A 21,156-nucleotide genomic window follows, 5' to 3' on the forward strand; every position below is an offset into this window, starting at 1 on the left:
TGACGTCTCTCGGCTGGTAATAAAGTCAGGGACTCCACTCCAGAGAGAGAGAGAGGGAGAGCTCCGCTGCACCACTGCACAGCTGGTTCACAATTAACAATCCTGCTGCTTGGATGTCTACAGGTATCAGCCTTGTTTTTTTCAGTGTTCAAAAAACCAAAACACCCCACGCCGCACGACTCCTCTCGTTTAGCGCAGTCTTGTCCACGTTTCCAACAGAGCAGTGAAACCTGAGTCTAACTGAGGGCAAGGGGAGGGCAAGGAGGGCGGCATACGGCTTCAGTGTTTACTACTGAGCATGCTCGGGTGCTACCGAGCATGCTCGGTAGCGTTTGGTGCTAAAACTTGACGGGCAGCCGAAAAGGGGGGTCCGGCTAGGCCGGGCTGGTTCTGGTCGAGTTGGGGCCGGGATTTCTGTACGCCATGGGGAAAAGGGACAACCGGGTGGTGAGTAAGCTAGGCCGCTGCTGCGAGGGAGGCCTGTCTGAGGCCTCTGGATTTCGGTGGCAAGTTATGGCCGCTCCTCCTGAGCTGGGTGGGGATGCTGGAGCCGGGAGTGGAGTTCCTGCAAGAGGCTGGCGAGCGACTCGGATGTCTGGGGAAGGTGAACGTGGGAAGGGGTGGTGTCTGCCTCAGACGCGCGCACTGAAAACCTAGTGAGACGGCGGGGGGGGGGGGAGCTCTCAGAATAGTCCTAATTCTGATGGGGTTGTGGCCCCCCTTCTTGGGTTGGAGATAACCTGAAGGATGTAGGTTAACGAAAGTCTTCCTTGATGGACTAGAAGGCAAGTAGTGGGTAATGTAGGCTGGGCCCCGGAATTCCAGTGATTCCTGTAGACTGCCAGCTCTCCTTGTTTCTTATTCAGCCCGAATCAGATTATCCAGGATTTCGTCATATGGGCATGTTGTTACTTTGCATTAAGATTATTCTTAACAAAGCCTGTGCCTTAAGCCCTTCAGTGCTGTTGTTATTTATTTATTTATTTATTTAAAGTGTTCTTATTTTACTTGAATGCTTCATTATTGAGTTGTCACTTCCACCTTGGGGTGGAGGGTTGTTAATTTGAGCTTGCAAGATCACCATATCAAAAGAGGTGGGTGGGCAGATTCAGATGTGCTTTGGGGGGTTTTTTGGATGGAGATCTTTCTAACAGGACTGCACCTAGTTTTGTTGTGTGACACACAAGATATTTGTGGGGAGGGGAGTAGAAAGGGCAAATGACCATTCTGTTGCTTCTACTAAGAACCTTGTGCTGATCTGTATTTGCTACATCTGAGAATCTGCCCCTGCTGCTCTTGCTGAATCCCTGCAGAGACTTAAACCAAAATGCAAAGCAGGAGTGACAAATGATGTTTATAACGAACTGTCCTAGCAAAGAGTACATCACATCAGATTGCTACGGAAGCATTTGTTGCTATTAGCTCAGCCTGGAAATGTATATGCTCATCATATGCTCTGTATTGTACATCATCGTGGATACATTTAAAAGTGTCTCAGGAAAAAGCTATTGGGTTATTCTGCTGAGATCTTTCTTTTCTGGGTCAAATGCCGAACATTGCAAACCAGCTCAGGTTTCTCTTTGAGACTTGATATTGAAGTTAGCCAGACATGTAGACGGCTGCAGTTCTGTACAAGAGATGGCAAAGAAGATTCCCACTGAAACTACAATTGCCATTTTTGGCACAGACAGAACAAGGCAGTGTAAATTTTAATTTTGTACAGGTCAGGGACTGTCCAAATGAAGAATTCAATTTACTGAATTTGGGAACTGTCCAAGTAGCATGTCCTCGGAGCTGGTTGGGGGCTATAGCATTAAACCATTAAAGACTAGACTGAGGAGGGGAAACCCACTCACCTCACCCCCCAAAAAGAGGCAGTTCTGTTCAACACAAGCTCTTCTAGGTTGACCCTTTGGGTCTTGAGTTTACCATCTGGAATAGCAGAGATTAGTATAGAGATCAATTGTACTAAAACAGACTTGCGTGGTTTGTGGGTAAGGCATGCTCAATTAGCAATTTGCTTAACAGTAATGTCGATATCAATGTGCTCTGTGTGCGCCAGGAGTCGAAATCAACTTGACGGTACACTTTACCTTTACAAAATAGTGAATGCAGGTGGGAGGGAAATCTGTGAACAGAAATAATTTGAATAGCAGAACATTATAATAGGATCGTAGAACCATATTACATGTCGGCAAATTTGAGTTTGCCATCAGGTGTGCACTCACCAGGAGATTGCAAGCAAGCAGTCTAATCTCCTTAACAAATGCCTGGATGATACATGTGCATATTTGTAAACTTGGATTTGCTTGTAAGGGCCTCAGTTAATATTAGTGTAGTTTATATTTTATTTTTCTGCACAGTAGACTCAAGACTGTTCATTATAATTATAAATAAAATAAAAATACTTAAAATACAATTTAAAACAACACCAAAAAACACAATTCACAGCAGGCTTGGGGGTCAAACTGGACAATAATTTAATAGTGGTTATGGACCTGTGGTTAAGCATCCCTTCACTGCTACTCTGATTTATGTCCCCTATGATTGTTCAAAAGTTCAAGTAAAAGTGAAGCAATTTCAAATAATCCAATTAAAGGAGTTTGCAATGAGTTTAAAACATAGGGGGAGGGGTGTATTTATATTTATATATATTTGCATAGTGTTTAACTGACCTGCCTTCTCCAGATAGGGCTAGGAAGGACCCATGTTTGAAACCTCAGGGAGCCACTGTCCTATCTATCTATCTGTGTTATATATATATAGAGAGAGAGAGAGAGCGCCAGTGTTTTGACTCAATATAAGGCATCTTTCTTTGTTTGTATCTGGTATGTTTTGGATTTGTCTGTGAGTACAATTTCAGTTTAGCCATGAGCTCTCTAAATAGCATGAAGAAAGTCACTACCTTTGTGTTAACTGTGATTAATCAACAGCTGCATCACAGGGATGAGGATAAGTGAGGGAGTGTTAACTCTGAAAACCTTTATGTGGGCTGTGTGTTAAATGCTACAGAGTTAGACGGTGCTTGTAAAATTCATGCAAGCTGTAAATATTGTCATTAATTTCTGCCATTTTGGTTGTGTGCCAGAATTTGTTGAGCTGAATGACTTCCAGGGTCTGAGTATATACAGCTTCTGCTGTGCCAGAAAATAAAAAGACATGGTTGGAGGGGGAACCCAACATTTTTAAAATTGTGGGGAGGGGGGTTGCTCCTATAATAATTGAGCGCTTAATGTGTGTTTCACTTAAAAACCAATACTCTCTTTTTTTAGTCAGAAAGGAAGTATAACATTTTGTCAAGTCCAGTTGTTCACATCCTTTTCTTCCACTTTGACTCTCTCAACTTTGACTCTCTCAAAAGTTGTCTTCTGTGATTTGACCTGTAGAAGACCATTTTAAAAACTGATTGCGTTGATTTCCACAAATAGGAAGGAGGGGTATTATTTTTAAGGACATCAAATGGAATGACTCGGCTTATATCTGGCTTTACTTTGTCATCTTTAAGGCGTATATGAATCCCATAGCAATGGCTAGATCACGAGGTCCTGCTCCATCTTCAGGACCTACCATACAAGACTACTTGAACAGACCAAGACCAACATGGTATGTATGAGAGTGATGATTTTTTTCACCTTTGCCCAAAGCCTTTGTTTTTCCAAAAGATAACTTGCAGCATTCTTCTGCAGTGCAGAGAACTCTGTTTCAAACACAACAATAGCAAATGATGGTAAACTGGGTAGGACAAGTGTCCTACCCTGCTTCAAGAGCTGTGCATGCATGAAGGCGTGTGCAGGCTCCAATGACTTTCCCTCCACTCTTGGTAATATGTGCCCACCTCCCACACGATCACTTCCCCCACCTCCTACTTAGGTTTTTGCTGACAGACAACCAAAAATGGGGAGTGCACACAGTTCCCGAAGCTGGGTAGGATGCTTGTCCTACCCAGTTTACCATCATGAGAACAGCACTGTTGTGATTCTTGCTCCTTAGAATGGTTAGGATTATATAAGCAGTTGTCCAGACCTAAGAAGGGAAATTGCATGCAGAAGCAGGCTTCCCAGTGTGCAGCTGAAGCAGATGTGCATCTGGCTGCAAATCACCATCCCGTCAGACTCTCACATGGATTTCCTTGAGCTAGCTGGATATGTCTTTTGATGTGAATGGAGAGATGTATCCTCATTCAGGGCAATTATTTGTGTGTGACCAGTGCTGGATTGGGTGCTGTATTTATAAAGGATATCATTGGCAGTAGCCAGAACTTTTCCTTCTAGCGTATTCTTAGTCTGTTGTAAGATACTCTTCTGGCAATCCCCTTTTGCAAAAGAAAATGTAGGAAATGAGTCCATGGATACATTTAGCAGCCATTTCTCAAAACGATATCTAATGTAAATCCTAGACATAAGTACTTCCAAACAACATGGGACATACTCTGATTAAATGTAGGTAGGGCTAGACTGTACTTCATATCTATAATCTATATGTCAGATATATTAAATTTGCAGCTAGATGTTTTGGAGATTTGCATACACGAGGCTTTGGGGTTTTTTTTCTTCATTGCAGGGAAGAAGTAAAAGAACAGCTAGAAAAGAAGAAGAAGGGCTCCAAGGCTTTAGCAGAATTTGAAGAAAAAATGAATGAGGTTTGTTGTTTGGCTCGCATTATGATGGATTGCTTTGATTTTCTGTTCTGCCATCATTAACATAATGGAATTAATTTTTATGAATATCTTATCCCAGCCATCTGTGTGATCTTTTACAGCATGTTCTTTGAAACTGTAACAGCTTGATAGAAAATGTTGTTTATGGTTCATTATTATTACTATATAGTTGTAGCTTCTTGCAAGACCTTTCAATTTCCTCCCTTTGTATGTGAAGGAGGTGGGGAGGCAAGCGTAAGTCTGACGCTTGTGACCCATTCTCGCTCACCAAACCATGGCTTAGTGTTGTGTCTGAACCAGGCCATTATTGCTCATTTCTTTAGTGGATTCAATTAGGTGCAATGAGGAAGAAGGTGGGGGGGTTAAGCAGTCTTGCAGTAGCAAGCTTGAATTGTCCCCTTTAATAAGCAGGCTTCTCCTTGGTTTGCATTTTGGTTGGGTGACTACATGTGAGCTCTGCCTGCTGTAAGATATTCCCTTTAGGGGATGGGGCTGTACCCCAGTGGTAAAGCATATGCTTTACTCCAGGGGTGGGAAACCTTGGCCCTCCAGCTGTTTTTGAACTACAACTCGCACCATCCCCAGCCACAATAATTGTGGCTGGAGATTATGGGAGTTGTAGTTCAAAAACAGCTGGAGGGCCAAGGTTCCCCACCCCTGCTTTACACACAGAAGGTCCCAGGTTCAGTCCCTAGCATCTCCAGGTAGGACTGGGAAAGACTCCTGCCTGAAACCTTGGAAAGCCACTGAAGTAGATAGACTAGTGGTTTGACTTACTATAAGGCAATTTCTTATGTTCCTATGTGCTGAGAATTTAAGATATCGCTAGGGGAGGAATTGTAGCTCAGTGCCAGAGTACATGCTTGGCATGTAGAAGGTCCTAGGTTCCATTTTCCATATATTTATGTAAATGTATCTGGGTACATTTGTTTTGTTCATGATAACTTTAAATGTCTTTCAGAACTGGAAGAAAGAACTAGAAAAACACAGGGAGAAATTGTTAAGTGGAAGTGAGAGTACTTCAAGAAAGAAAGAGGTAATCATTAATTGTATATTCATGGGATGTGTATTTTCCTGGATAGCTAGTCTTTGCTGTTGGGCCTGAACTTGGTGAGAACACTCGAATGTACTGATGCAAGATCAATTGTTTTCCTTTTTAGAAAAAGAAAAAGGAGAAGAAATCCAGTAGGGTGAGCAAAGATTTCAGGGTTTTTTAAACATGTATGTAGAGACAAAACTTAAAGCAGTTAAACGATTTTTCTAGGGATAAAAATTAAATTGTTATAAGACAGTTTCTGAATCTTCTTTGTAAATACTTTAAATGGTTTAAAAATCCAGTTGATGCTACTTTAATTTAGAGTATTTCCTAGACTCAGCTTCTGGAATTCAAGTCGGTTATAATTTGTGAATGTCAAAACATTTAGGCTGTGTTTTGTTAATTTCTGTATTTCTCTTACAAATTCTGCATCTCACAAATTTACGTTTTGTTGTATTTGGTCAAGTTGTCTCCATCTTCCTCTTCCTCATCAAGCTCTGATTCTTCCAGCAGTTCTTCTGATTTTGAAGATGAGGTAAGCATGCTTTTCTCAGCCATGCAACTTTCTATATGTCTTCTGTGAACTTGTGCCAGTTCTCCTTGAATCTCGGAGTTGGTATAGAGTTTGTATTTAAGTATAAAATTAATATAAATTTGAATAAATTCATTCATTCATTCAATGGCAATTTTATTTGGAAATGGAGGTAAGGAGCAGTTTTTCAAGCCATTTAACATGCTACTGGTAAATATGGCTGAGAAAGCAAGCAAGATCTTTGCTTTCAGGTGGTAGTTTCCCATGCCTCATGGAGTGACATCCCCTCCAGTATCTTTGGGGAGATATCGGAGAGGCTGTCACTTGGAGTGGGAGGCTGAAAAGCCCTCATGTGCATGTGATAGATACAGTCCTTGGATCCCAGCTGTTTACTTGGAAGTAGATCCCATTAGTTTCAAACATGTAGTGGCCCTTGGTCTGTGCAGAGATCTTCTGCAGGATCTTCTGTTGACTTTATCAAAGTCCTTCCTTTGTTTTCCTCAATCTCCTCCCAACTGGATAACATGGTAAGGCTCCACCAGAGGAGTGGAAAGGATGCATCAAGAATGCATGTCAATAAAAAACTCATGTAATGGAAATTGGGTTGTGATTATTTAGTTTAGCATGAAAGAGTGAAAGATTTCTTGCCTGTGTTCTCTGAAACTGCTACTGCTCTCTTTAAAATGGAAGAGCAGAGACAGACTTTTAAATGAACATGCAACTGAAATGAACAGCATTGTTGAGAGAAGCAAAATTGTGATTTAGAGGTAATGCATTGATTGAATTTCTGGAGCATTTCTGTCTAAGCATTGCTGAGAGCCCCCAGGTTGTATTGATGTTAGTCAGTGCTGAGGGCTCTGAGCATCCCTGCAGGACTGAATGTATAGCATTTATCTGTTCTAAAAATGACGAAACGAAAAGAAAAAAAAAGCTCAGGAGAAGATGATATCTCCTTATTGACCCAGCTTAGGCCAGAGCTGCATGTGGCAGCTGCCTCCCGGACTAAAGCCACAAGGCCACTTCTGATCTGAAAAGTGGCACCAGGAGGTCTGCAGAGCAGAAGAGACAGCAGGGATGGTTCACAGCCATTTGTTTCTGCAGCCTTTCCACTTACCTTTCCAGCAGGCTTAAAACCTGGGTCTGAAATAGAAATGTGTGTGTGGACACTGGCATTTTAAAGGAGAGGCAGTAGAGGCAACTGCCCATGGCGCCAAAATTTCCCCAGCAGCAAATTTTGGTCAGGGAGGTCAGGCTTGGGTTAGAAAGGGTATTGCCGCCCTCTCCGCCGCCATGCTGCTGTGTGGCGGCGGTTTTAACATTTAAAAAATAGATTTTAACTCCCCCCTCCTTCCTCCTGTGCCACTGGGGCAGCAAATCTTTGGCCGCCAACAGGCGGCACAGAGCTCAGTCCGCCCCGGGTGTGGATCCCCAGCTGGCAGAAAAGTGAGAGGAGGGGGAATTTCAGAGGGAAAGTGGTAGAGAAGGGTTAAGCACCCCCTTTTCTCTCATCCCCTGCTTCTCCACTGTAAATTGTCTCCTCTTGACACTGCCTTGTGGAGGAAAAAGCAGCTATTGAGGTTTAGATACACAGAGTGACCATGTAAAGTGTAGAAAGACTGTACATTTTTCATAGAGGAGAACTGTGAAGTCCAAAGCCAACCCTGCTTTTGCTAAAATGCTTATTTTAATGTTTTACTTACAAATGGGAAACAAGGGAGTTTGAAGGTCTTGAGCACTCTGATTGGAAATGGAGACCAATTGCTCCACTCCTTCCAGAGTATATCAACCCACAAAAACAGAAAATAAACAAAGTGCACATGCTAACATAAATATAACATATTTGCAGTCAAAATGTCAGAGTCCTGTGCCGAGGCAAGTATTTGTTGTGAGCAGGCCTTGCCTTCAACAGAACTCTTTAAGGCTTGTGACTATGCTGAGAATGTTTGTTTATTTCCTGAGACTGATTGAGATGTTGGTCCCTGTGTGAGGAAAACCAGGATCCCAAATGGTTTGGCTATTATCTTTTGTTTGGACCAGTGCAATAGTGGTTTGAGCTGGATCTTTGTCCTTTTTAAAATAAATATTAGTGGCAGTTTTTGCACACTTTGTTTTTACATTTCCATTTAAGAGTGTTTATTGGGAATTATTGATAATTTGTCTATTACATATTTTTTAAAAGAATTCTGTTCGTGTTGCCTTGGATATATGAGCTGAATTAGAGCAGCAGGAATTGTAGCACAGAACAAAGACAACATTTCTAGACAAAGCCTGCAATGCTATGCATGCTTACTTGAGAATAAGTTCCATTCAACTCTGTGGGACATACTTCTGAGTAAACATGCATAGGATTGTGCTGCAAGAGAACTTGCTTCTTTTTTTTTTGAGGAAAAAATGCATCTACAAAAAGGAAAAATATAAGGAACTTATGTAAGATTTAGCCATTCTTGTAGCTAGTCCAGGATACAAGTTTATGTTTCTTCTGTTTCAAATTGGATAAGAGTTAAGTATGAGGAAAAATCCAAACTGTTTTCTTAAAATATTTGTGGCTAGGATAAGAAACAAGGGAAAAAAAGAAGGAAAAAAAAGTATCGCACTTCACGGAAATCGTCTGAAAGCTCTAGTTCGGATTCTGAATCAGACAGCAAGGTAAAGTGTAATAGTGTATATGTTGTCTTGGAATTCCTTTAAAATACTTTAGAGTGTTTTAATATGCCTGCAGTTCTTCATGGAGTCTGGACCCAGCACTCTAGGGCCAGCTAGGAATGTGCTGATGGCAGCAAGTGTTAAGTGGGAGAGGAAAAGAGGTTTGGCTCCTCCCTTCTGAGCGGTGTTATAGATTGGTCTGCTGGTGGATCTAGTTGGTGACCAGGAAGAAGAGTCTTACACTTTATTTGGCAAAAGATTTGTTCCCATTTTCAACATGGCCTGTTTGGCTTCTTTGCCTGACCACTCTCTTCCTGCCAACAGCACATAGTCCCTCCTGTTCCTAGGCTATGTATGAGGTTTCCCCACTCCCACTTCCCTTGTTCACATCCATGCCTGCACAACTCCTCATTCCCTCAGGTGCAAACGTTTCCATTCATTTCTACTAAGTCACACTGCCTTCTTCCTCCTTACTTGAGTCCCTCTTCCCTTTCACCACCCCATCCTAAAGAGCTTCTCCACTTATTTATTTCTCCTTCTTTCGACCCAGCTTTGTCCCAGCCTCTCTGTAGGCTTTGTGAAGTTTTCCCCCAAGCTTGTTTTTAGTGGCTCCTTGTTTCACCTTTCTGTAACTCTTACTTGTCTTTCTCTTGGCCTCTCCTCCATTTATGCTGCTCTCCATTTCCTGTTCACCACTTAGATTTCCTTGAGTTATGCCACCTCGGCATTTGTCCTATTCAATTTCCCTGCTTGCCCCCATCCGAACTTTGCATTTTCTCCTGGGTCCTCTGAGGTTTTTGCCCCAGCAAAATCTACATTTTACTGCCCTAACGGACTCTAAATTTTTAGGATTATAATTCTTGGCATATCTTAAATTGAATATTTATGAACATTCCATGATATCACAGCAACATGGCTAATGGATAGGAAAGACTGGCAAACAGACATGTGAGAAATTACAGGTGATGGGCAGTTAAGATATACAGTATATCATAGGATTAACATGCTGGTGTTAGCTAAACACCAGGAATAATATTGCCATAGTTATCCTGGCCTATATTTAGACCAGTTTTTTAAAATCTGTTAACTCTTACCATCTGAAGCAAAATAATCCTCTACTTAAATACATACCATGCTAATTATATCCTTGTATTTCACCTAGACAAGCAGCTGCATGCATGCAGCTTCTAGGAAACAAGAATCAAGTTGCTGAGAAAATAAATGAAATCTCCAAAGACTCTCTTATAAACATCTTTTATTTCAGGGTCTAATAATAGTTTTATGGGTAGCTGGCAGAGGGAGATATTGTGGTGGGAGTTGGGCAGGCCGTTACAAGGGGGAAAGGTCCAGGCAATTGAGGCCTGTTCCTTTTTCTGGCTCTTCTCCCAACCCTGCAGCCCCAGGGAGCTTTGTAAACACTCCCTCTAGGATGAGAGTGCTCGTGTTGAATGCCAGATCAGTAAATGCTAAGACATCTCTCATCCATGCTGACCTGGTACGTGTGACAGAGACCTGGTTAGATGAGCTGAGTGAGGTTGGTCTCTCTCAGCTCTGTCCTCCAGGATTTCTGATCCTGCAGCAGCCCTGTCTTGAAAGCCAGGGAGGGGACTTTGCAGTCATCTATCGTGAGACCTTTCCCCTTTCCAGATGCCTGGTCAGGCAGTCTCAGAATGTTGAGTGTTTGTCCTTGAGGGTGGGCCTCTGAGATAGGCTGCGGATTTTGTTGGAATCCCCACTGTACTTCAGTCTCCCTGCCTTGGCTGGCAGAGGTGGTCTCGGAGGGGGACTTCATTGTCCACACTGAGGCCCCTCTTGTAGGAGCAGCTCAGGATTTCATGGCCTCCATAGCAACCATGGATCTATCAGTTGGTATTGGGCCCTACCAATGTGGTAGGACATACTGGATCTGGTTTTTGCTGACCAAGGAATAAATTATCTGGAGCAGGGGGAGTTTCACATATTTGTCATGGACAGAGCATCATCTGGTGGCATTTAGTTGACTGCTCCATCTATCCTCTGCAGGGGTGGTGGACCAATTAGAATCGTCCACCCCCAGAGGCTGATGGATCCCCTCAGTTTCCAGATGGCCCTTGAGGAGTTTCCAGTATCCAGAGCTGGCGACTCTGTCAAGGCCCTGGTGAATCTCTGGAACATGGAGATAGCTTGGGCTATTGACACGGTCATGCCTAAATGCTCTCTGCAGCTTGGGGTGGAGCCCATTCTGTTCCTTGGTTTTCCTCAGAGCTTAGGACAATAAAATAACTTGGATGATGTCTGGAACAACCCTGAAGGAAGAGTCATGATGAATCCAACCAAACATGGGCTAGAGCCCATTTTAGGGACAACTCTGTGGCCCTAGGCATGGTGAAGAAACATTTTTTTCTCTGCCTCCATTGCATCTGCTCAGTGCAGACCAGCAGAGCTGTTCCGTGTAGCAAAGGCATTGCTCCACACATCCCCCCACAGGTAATGGGGGAGGAACCATCTATAGCCCATTTTAATCAGTTTGCATGTCAATTTGCAGATAAAGTTTTGGCTGTTCCGGCCAGACCATCTGGTCGTATTATGTTGTATTCTTTTCAGTTAGTGCAGCCTGAGGATGCGAACAAGATCCTGGACAGTGTTCGGGCAACATTGTACGCGATTGACCTTTGTCCTTCATGGCTAATAAAATCTGCAAGGGAGAGTACAGGCAGATAGTTGGAGGCTATAATCAGTGCTTCATTTAGGAAGGGCAATATACCACCATGCCACAAGGAGGTGATAGTAAGACCATTATTAGAACAATAGACCTGTTTCTAACCTTCTCTCTTTGGGCAAGGTGACATAGCATGTGGTGGCATCCCAGCTGCAGAGGGTCTTGGATGATATGGATTTTAAATCTGGCTTCCATCCTCGGTATGGGACTGAAGCTGCCTTGATTGCTCTAGTGGGTGACTAGATGATTAGTGGTCTGTGCTGGGAATTTGACGGGGGGAGTTGGTTCTGCTGGATCTCTCAGCAGCGTTTGATACCATCAACCATGTAGGGATGTGCACGAACTGGTCCGGAGGCCATTGTAGAGGCCTCCGAACCGGTTCAAATGTGGCACAGTTCGAAGGTTAAGCACCGGGGGGGGTGTTCTTTAAGGCTACACTTACCCTTCCCGCTGCTTTCCCCCCACCAGCACTCCTTTTGGGGCGGCAGTGTATCTCCCTGCCGCCCCTGCCCCCGTTTGTGGCCAGAAGTACTCCGCGTGCGCACACACACGTCACGTACAGGCATGCGCACGTTGGACATGCGCACACACGGTACTTCTGCCCGAAAACGGGGGCAGGGCGGTGGGGAGGTACACTGCCGCCCCAAGAAGGTTTTTTTTTTTAAAGGAGTGCCGGCGGGGGGGAAGCGGCGGGAGGGGTAAGTGCACCCCCGCTGCCCTTAAAGACACCCCCCCCAGCGGCGAACCGCAGAAGTGCGGTTCTGTGCACACCACTACAACCATGGTATCCTTCTGGACCACCTCTCAAGTATAGGGATTGGAGGCACTACTTTGGAATGGCCTTGGTCCTTTCTTGAGGGGAGGGTCCTGAAGGTGGTGCTGGGGGACTACTGCACGGCTCCTCGACCATTGACTTGTGAGGTCCCACAGGGTTTGGTTTTGTCCCCCATGCTGTTTAACATCTGCATGAAACTTCTGGGATTGGTCATCTAGGGACTTGGACTGAGTTGTCGGCAAACCCCTGCTAGCTTGGCAAAGAGGCACCTTTTAACGTGGTGATTCTCTTTATTTAGCAGGGGGACAGTAACTGGACCTATACACCCCCAGCACAGTACCTCCAGTGACTGTTGCTGGTGTCTGTCTTTTGTTTCTTTTTAGATTGTGAGCCCTTTGGGGACAGGGATCCATCTTATTTATTTATTATTTCTCTGTGTAAACTACCCTGAGCTACTTTTGGAAGGGTAGTATAGAAATTGAATAAATAAATAAAAATAAATAAATATGCAGATGACACTGAACTCTCTCTCTCCTTATCACCTGATCATAGGGAGGCAGTAGATGTCCTGAATTGGGGGTTGGGGTCAGTGATGGGTTGGATGTGTACTAACAAATTGAGATTGAATCCAGGCAAGGAGGTGCTGTGGGTCAGTAGGAGAGCCAATCAGAATGAGGGGATTTTTCTGGTTCTGGATGGGATTGCACTCTCCTTAAGTGCATGTGTGAAGCTTGGGGGTATTGCTAGACCTGGCTCTGCTTTTGGATGATCAGATGGAGGCAGTGGCTTTGCACAGCTTCAGCTTCAGCTGTGTCCCTTTCTTAAAAAGGCAGCTTTGGCCACAGTTACCAATGCCTTAGTCACATCATGGTTGGATTACTGTAACACATTCTATACGAGGCTGCCCTTGAAGATTATTCAGAAACTACAGCTAGTGCAAATCTGGAACTGCCAGCTGAGATCATATTACACCCATTTTGAAAGAGCTACATTGGCTGCCAATTTGTTTCCAGATCCAATTCACGGTGCTGTTTTTGACCTTTAAAGCCCTTAATGGTTTGGGCCCAGGAAACCTGAAGGACTGCCTTCTCCAAAGGCTTCTGCCCACTTGACAAGGTCATTGGAATGGGTTCTGTTTTGCATGCTGACAATGAGGGAGGCTCGGCTGCTGTGCATGTAGGACGGGGCCTTCTCAGTTTTTGCCCCCAGACTTTGGAATGCTCTTCCGGTGGGCATCCGCTCCTCAGTCTCCATCACAGTTTTAGAAAACAAATGAAATCTTTGTTTTCACTTTTTACCCAGGCTTTTATATGAGTGTTGTTTTTGTTGTTGCTGCTGCTCTTCTGTATTCTATGGTCTTATTGTGTATGTTTTTTAAACTTTTAATTAGATTTATATTTTTATATTCCAATTTAATATTTTTATTGGTTAACTTTTATAGTTTTATATTGTTTTAAATGTTTTGTAAACCACTTTAGGATTGTTTTAATGAAAGGTGGTATACTTAGTGTAGAGTTGTGTTTGAGTTTGTATAGAAGCACCTGAGTCATACATTTGTTCAGTAAACCTTCCCATCTTATGCCCATTACCCTTATACCTGTTTAACTATTTCCTGTCACTTTTTCAATATGTACATGAACTTCATTTACCCATCCCATTGATACTCTCATTCACAAAACCTATCAAGGGTGATGATACCAGAATTAGACACTACATAAATATGGTTTGTCTTTGCTTCTGATTTTAGTTTATAGTCCCATTGCTCATGAATAAATCAAAATAATTGCTCACAAGCAAACTTTGATTTTTGTTTAGGGGAGGGGAGTGCTATATTTCAGTCTGACCATTATAGCCCTTTTATGTCAGCACATAAAATGTGTCTTTTATCTTGCATAGGACAACAAAAGCCTTGGTAGAAAAAGGAAAAAAACAGATCGTGGAGATGATGTGTTATCATTGGAGTCGTCTTCAGAATCTGATCATACAGAGGAGGTTGGTATACATTTAAAACTTGGGGCTAATATAAACATGTTCAACAAATGTAGACCCTGTTCACTAGCGCATTCATGTGCACACGCACGTGCACACACACACACACACACACACGAATGTGGAAGCCATTTCCCATGATGTAAAGCCACACTATTTCAGGACAAAACATTTCATCAAAATAGTGGTCGAGCCAGCTGTTTTGACAAAACAGACTCGAAACGTTTTGAGTGTTCCGGCCATAGGCAACAACGGGGAACTCCAAACACCCATTGTTCCTCATTAGTAGCTCCTAGGGACACCAAAGTGGGTTGGGGAGTAGGGCATGATAGGTGCTACCTACCACCCAACCCACTAAAGAAATGGGTAAGCGGGCAGTTTTTAACAATTTTTTAACCTTTCCCCAAACCCCCATAGGATCCTGAGGGGTTTGAGGGAAAGGTTAACAATTTGTTCAAAATTGCCCACTTACCCATTTCTTTTGTGGATTGGGTGGTAGGAACACCAATCATGTCCTACCACACAACCCACTTTGGTGTCCCTAGGAGCTACCCATGGGGAACAATGGGTATTTCAAGTTCCCCATTGTTCCCTATGGCCGAAACAAGCAGAGTGCACACATTTTTTAACCCTGCCTTAAAAACACTGCAGAACAGAAGCAAGCACACAGTAAAAAGGAATCTGTCCCTCCCAACACAGAACACACATTTCAAACACAGTCCAAAAATGATCAAAAGAGAATCGCTGACCAGCCATAATGCCTGTGCTGAAGTAACATCATTGGCACAATCATTGGCCTTCCAGGGTTTTTGAACTGTTTTTAAACTAAATGTTTGGCCTGGTTTTCCAGGGTTTTTAAAAACTGTTTTAAATGTTTTAATTGTTAATAGTTTTATGTTGATTTTATAGTTTCTGATTTTAACTGTTAATTTATTTTAGTTGTTTAATTTTAATGTAAACCACCCTGAGCCACTTTTGGAAGTGTGGTATAGAAATCAAATAAATATATAAGTTGCTCTCTCACACAAAATTATGACTCCTTACATTCCTAGCATTGCATCAGCTGTCACAGCAGCACCCTTAGCAGCAACAAGCATAGCCATCAGCTCAACTAGAGTAACTTCAGCCACATTTTGACTGAGTTCACCTTGCAATTCAGATTACAGAGCAGACCAGAGCGAGTGAAGCACAAGTTAGTCTCAAGGCCAGATATGGAGCTCATCACAGCAATCACCAAGATATAACACACAGAGAGCTGCCACATTTCTCACCACAACACTATCTCACAAACAAAACAAACCACAACTCAGGGAAGGCAGGAACCCAAGTTTTGCTTTTGTCAATCTGAGATCCAGCAAAACCAGTTAGTTATAGCAGCAGTAGCACAGCATATTATACTCAGTGCTGAGAAAAGAAAACCACAAAATCAAATCTTCCTTGATTCCTTCCTCCTCTCCTGATGTATCCTCTTCAAGAGACTATAAGAGCTCTCTCTGCCTCCCAGTCCCTTTGAAAACATTTTGAAATTCCCTCCAAAAGTGTTCTTCCCTCCTCTTCTCCCTCACCCCAGCCAATGGGGGCATAGTTGCCCATGACAACATTTGATTTGGTTGATAACAAGCCAACCAAGAAGCAAGGAGACATCAAGCCAATCAGAAACCAGTGCCAGAAAATAGGGGTGAGCCCGAATCGGTCCGGTGGCCATTCTAAAGAATGGCCGAACTGCCGGACCGGTTCGGCTCTTGCTGGTCCGGGTCCGGGTGGGGGGTATTGCTTTAAGGGTGGGAGGGCTTGCTTACCCCTCCCGCCTCTTTGCCTGCTCCAGCGCCCGTATTTAACAGACAAATGGGGCGCTGGAAACCAGCCCCCCCCGCTGCCCCCCCCCCCGCCGCGAGCAGATTTACCCTTCAAAACTGCCAATACCCCTGCCGTCGCCCGCCAGCCCTCCCTCCCAGCTGCCCGCCCGCCCGCCCGCCTGAGGACTCACCCAATGCTTTAGAAAAAACGAGAGGAGCTACCGGACGGAGCTCCTCTTGTTACGAAGGCCTGCTGCATACTGAAGGCGCTTTGCGCGCGCATGCACGCACCACAAAGCACGCCGATCGCCGGAGGCCCGGTCTACCCGCCGGGAAAAGGCCGGGTAGACCGGGCCTCCGATAGCTGGAGGCCCGGTCTACCTGCCGGGCCGGGTAGACCGGGCCCCCGGCAATCGGAGGCCCGGTCTACCCGGCCTTTTCCCGGTGGGTAGACCAGGCCTCCGGCGATTGGCGTGCTTTGCGGAGCGCGCATGCGTGCGCGCAAAGCGCCTTCAGTATGCAGCAGGCCTTCGTAACGAGAGGAGCTCCGTCCAGTAGCTCCTCTCGTTTTTTCTAAAGCATTGGGTGAGTCCTCGGGCGGGCGGGCAGCTGGGAGGGAGGGAGGGCTGGCGGGCGACGGCAGGGGTATTGGCAGTTTTGAAGGGTAAATCTGCTCGCGGCGGGGGGGGGGCGGCGGCGCGGGCGGCTGGTTTCCAGCGCCCCGTTTGTCTGTTAAATACGGGCGCTGGAGGGGGCAAAGAGGCGGGAGGGGTAAGCAAGCCCTCCCCACCCTTAAAGAAAGGCCCCCCTTCGGTGCCGGTCCGGACTGCTCCGGACCGTGCACATCCCTACCAGAAAACCAATTAGCAATGGAAAAACAGGCCTCCAAAATGGCACTCAAAACGTTCCGATCGAAGTAGGATCGTTCTGTTTCAAGCTCAAAACAGGACGTTTATTTTAAAGGTGTTTTGTTTCAAGCTCAAACCACTCAAAATGTATTGCACATAGGAACATAGGAAGCTGCCACATACTGAGTCAGACCATTGGTCTGTCTAGCTCAGTACTGTCTTCACAGACTGGCAGCGGCTTCTCCAAAGTTGCAGGCAGGAGTCTCTCTCAGCCCTATCTTAGAGATGCCAGGGAGGGAACTTGGAACCTTCTGCTCTTCCCAGACCGGCTCCATCCCCTAAGGGGAATATCTTACAGTGCTCACACATCAAGTCTCCCATCCATATGCAACCAGAGCAGAGTCTGCTTAGCTAAGGGGACAAGTCATGCTTGCTACCACAAGACCAGCTTTTCTAGTGCATCCCTAGTGCTTGGCTGTTTTTAATTACAGCACATTCACAGGAGCTGCTCTTGTTTTGTTACACATAGCAATGACTTCAATGCCTTATGCCAAACACTCTGTGTATGTACAATGTACTATGCATGCACATTGTATTGAAAGGAACTGTGAAGCAATGTGCAGGATTGGAGATCACAGCAATGTGTAACACTGGAGATTAGTTAGTAATTATTTGAGAGAGGGTGACATCTGTCCACATAGTTACTTCATTGGCACTGTGTTGTCATCTGTGTCTAAGTTATCTAAATCCTGTATTCCAGCATATCTGAAAACTTTGTTCTGTTTCCCCTTCCTCACTTAGGTACAAACAAAAAAGAAGAAAAGCAGTGAAGAAAAAGAGAAAAGTGTAAGCACGATACTGTTTATTCAGGAACCTTTAGAACAGGCCTTGTCAAATTTTCTTTGATATAGGAGCCAGGCAATGAATAAAAGTAAAGTGTGCCGTTGAGTCGGTGTCGACTCCTGGCGACTACAGAGCCCTGTGGTTGTCTTTGGTAGAATGCAGGAGGGGTTTACCATTGCCATCTCCCACGCAGTATGAGATTATGCCTTTCAGCATCTTCCTATATCACTGCTGCCCAAAGGTGTTTCCCATAGCCTGGGAAACATACCCGCAGGGATTTGAACCAGTAACCTCTGGCTTGCTAATCAGGTCATTTCTCCGTGTGCCATTAGGTGGCTTTGACAATGAATACTTGACAAAATTACCAAACTTAGTGATGGACATTGTGGAGGGGGAGGAGGGCAAATGGGCTTCTTTTTATCCTTCTTACAATCAAAATACTTAGATGAGAAACAGGGCTGCCTAGGACAAATAAAGATTTTATTAAATAACTCTACCTCTAACTATCCTAATCTAGGCACCATGGTTACATTTCTAGGTGCAGTGACTCCCGGGCACCTGGGATTTCTCAAGTCCTGCTTTAGAAAGTACTGTTTCTGAAATTTCGAACAGCATAAATATGTGCTGGTGCGCGCGCACACACACACCACTTCCAGTTTTTCTTAAGAGTTTCTTTGATTTGTGTCGATTAGAACTGGCTGTCTGAATTGTTGAGTAATAAGGATATAAAGAACTAACTTATATTGAATCCAGCAATTTAATATAGTGCTGCCAACTGTACTGCAGAAGGTTTTAAACAAGCTCTCCAGCATCTTGACTAGAGGTTTTCCCCAACTCTGTTATCTCACATGCCAGGAATTGATTGAAAAAGAAGCATTATACTATGGCCTCTGTAAACCAATACATTTATTTGCTTGGTATGCATTACTTTATATTTGGATGGCATTAATGTCGTCTTGAAATGCCTTTGGTTAAACCTTTCTTTGAAAACACACACATTTAGTCATGGACTGGTTTGAGTAAACGGTTTTATCATCCTGTAATTACTTCTGATGTTTTGCATTTTTAAAGGATAAAACAAAAAAGCGAAAGAAGCACAAGAAACATGGCAAAAAGAAGAAAAAGAAGACTGCTAGCTCAAGTTCTCATTCAGAATAACTTCAGTCAAGACTTTCCCCTCCCTTCTCATCAGAAGTGCAATGAGATTTGAGAAAACTGCAACTGTGAAAATGACAAACTCTACCAAGCTGCATGAGCTTTCTTGTGTGTTAACAATATTCTAGACTTACAGCTTGCCCGGTGCCATTGGGCTGGAAATAGCCATTGTTGTTGCCTGAGGCTTAATACATGTAGTCTTTCCTCTCTCTTTTCAGTAGCTAGCTAGTGTTAGATGTTTCAACATGAGTCCTGCACATGGTTTAAATGAGTCAGCAGCAGTGTGAATTGAGTTTGAAATGAAAAGGTGTTGCCCGTTCCAGAGTTTGATATGTACTCTCTTGTGCACATGGACCCTCCTGCATGCATGGGGTCCGTGTATATGGAAGGACCCAATTCACAGAAGCGAAGAACTGCACATGGGTGTTGGCTCCATCCATAATGAATGGAGCAGCCCTTGTGAACAGCAATGCTCTGTGTATGCATCGGAGCCCTACTTGCAAAAACTGAACTTGGCCACCTGCTTTTAATAGACTGGTGATGGCTTAAATGTTCCTTGTGGAGAAATTTTTAAAATTGCATTTTTGAATATGTAAGATAGCAAATTTTTTGGACATTTCATTACTACTGATGCCATTTTTGACATAGGAACATGCCAGTAACATATAGAAATGTTACTTTTGTAGATGTGTGTAATTTAATTTTGCTCTTGACTTTTGGGGTGGGACACGGGTGTTCATGCTCTCTTGGATCTGAGAACAACTTTGGATTCTTGCAAATGACAGCAGTGTTTGCTGATACTGGCGCTGTGCTTCCCAGGGTACTTTCATCAAGCTTTTTCTTTCCGAATATGAGGTAGAATCCACTGACACCTCTTCCTATGCCAGGCCTGTTTAAATAAATGGGAGTCGCATACGAGAGGTTGTGCTGATCGTCTGAAAGGGCATTCATGAGGCAACCAAATGGTGAATGTGGGGTGGGTGGGGAGTGGCTCTTCTTACAACAAAAAGTATGGCAGGAAGAGGAGTTGAACTTTGCCACCCATGCATGACTGCTTCTCCCCAGCCCAGCTCACTTCCTGTATTGGAAGTGGGCTGGGAGAAAAGTCCTTGTAGGAATAGATCGTGAGGCAATAAAGCATGGGAAGGAGAAGGTTGAACTCTCCTCGCCATCTAACACACCAACATACCTCTAGCCCACCACCTCACTTTATATGGGAGGAGGGCAGACATGTGAGCAACAAATGTGACTGCTTCCATCACATCTAGTTTGGCCCTCAGCTTATTGCAACTGTATTGCATCTGCTACGAGGGTGAGCGAAAACACCAACCTATTGCGGCACAGCAGACATCCAAACAGTAAGGATTTTATTCCTGTTGAATTAGAATACTTACTGTGCTAGGAATGTACATTACCATTATCTGAGGTATTAGTGAGTTTCACTGAATGTTTTTGGCAAACATTTTTTTTTAATGGTGTCAGGGGATTTAGAATTAATGGTCTGCATGATTTTGTACCATTTTTAAATTAATAGAGGAATACAGTTGTAATTTGTGCGGGTTTTGTTTAATTATGTTCCAATTATAGGTATTGTTCATATTGCATTCATGGCTATGTTTAAATGCACACTTGCTGAAGATATTTAGCATGTAAAAAGCTGGGGGGTTTGATATCAAACAGCTTCATATTGAAGCTGATTTTACTCTACGCAAGTTCAGTGGCAGACCTGTTATGCAACTATGTCTTGGTATATAAAATTACTGCCAGGCACTCAGTAAAGATAATGCTTAAAACGTGTTCTTTGTGTCGTGTGTGTGTGTGTGTGTGTGTGTGTGTGTGTGTGTGTGTGTGTGAGAGAGAGAGAGAGAGAGAGAGAGAGAGAGAGAGAGAGAGAGAGAGAGAGAAATGGATGGGATGGTGAATGAACTGGCCTTGTATTCTTTAGCTTTAGTTGTAAAATGTGTACAGTACTTTCATCTGCATGTGTGAAAGCAAGAGTTGGGGTCAGGACATGGCTCCTCACCATTGCAAAAGCACATTTGCCACCATATCTAATATATGGAGCAGCCCTTATACTGAGTAAATGCTTGCTTCTTCAGCTTCCTGTTAAGCACTTTTAAAAAAACCAAGGCCACTGGAAAGATAAAATTTACTACTGTTATTCTCAGGAGACCTGGCTCTTCA

The 21,156-nt window shown here is 43.9% G+C and overlaps 1 protein-coding gene and 1 long non-coding RNA gene across 2 annotated transcripts in view; one reads left to right on the forward strand and one right to left on the reverse strand.

Moving 5' to 3' along the window:
- The window catches only part of LOC128329897 (uncharacterized), a 29,291-nt gene that overhangs the window by 6,031 nt on the left and 2,104 nt on the right, over positions 1-21,156 (reverse strand). The window lies entirely within an intron of this gene.
- FAM133B (family with sequence similarity 133 member B) lies at positions 292-20,769 on the forward strand. The gene is made up of 10 exons (XM_053261777.1): positions 292-447; positions 3,506-3,603; positions 4,561-4,639; positions 5,619-5,693; positions 5,818-5,847; positions 6,160-6,228; positions 8,776-8,871; positions 14,238-14,333; positions 17,776-17,820; positions 18,889-20,769. Exons 1-10 carry the CDS (start codon positions 424-426, stop codon positions 18,973-18,975), a joined length of 699 nt encoding a protein of 232 aa, XP_053117752.1. The 5' UTR covers positions 292-423; the 3' UTR covers positions 18,976-20,769.

This window comes from Hemicordylus capensis, chromosome 6 (genome assembly GCF_027244095.1).
Source record: "Hemicordylus capensis ecotype Gifberg chromosome 6, rHemCap1.1.pri, whole genome shotgun sequence".
NCBI classification, from domain to species: domain Eukaryota; kingdom Metazoa; phylum Chordata; class Lepidosauria; order Squamata; family Cordylidae; genus Hemicordylus; species Hemicordylus capensis.

Coding starts and splice junctions, on each gene's coding strand:
- FAM133B (XM_053261777.1), top strand. CDS start 424: ATGGGGAAAAGGGACAACCGGGTG. Junction 448..3,505: donor GGAAAAGGGACAACCGGGTG/GTGAGTAAGCTA, acceptor GTCATCTTTAAG/GCGTATATGAATCCCATAGC. Junction 17,821..18,888: donor GTGAAGAAAAAGAGAAAAGT/GTAAGCACGATA, acceptor GCATTTTTAAAG/GATAAAACAAAAAAGCGAAA.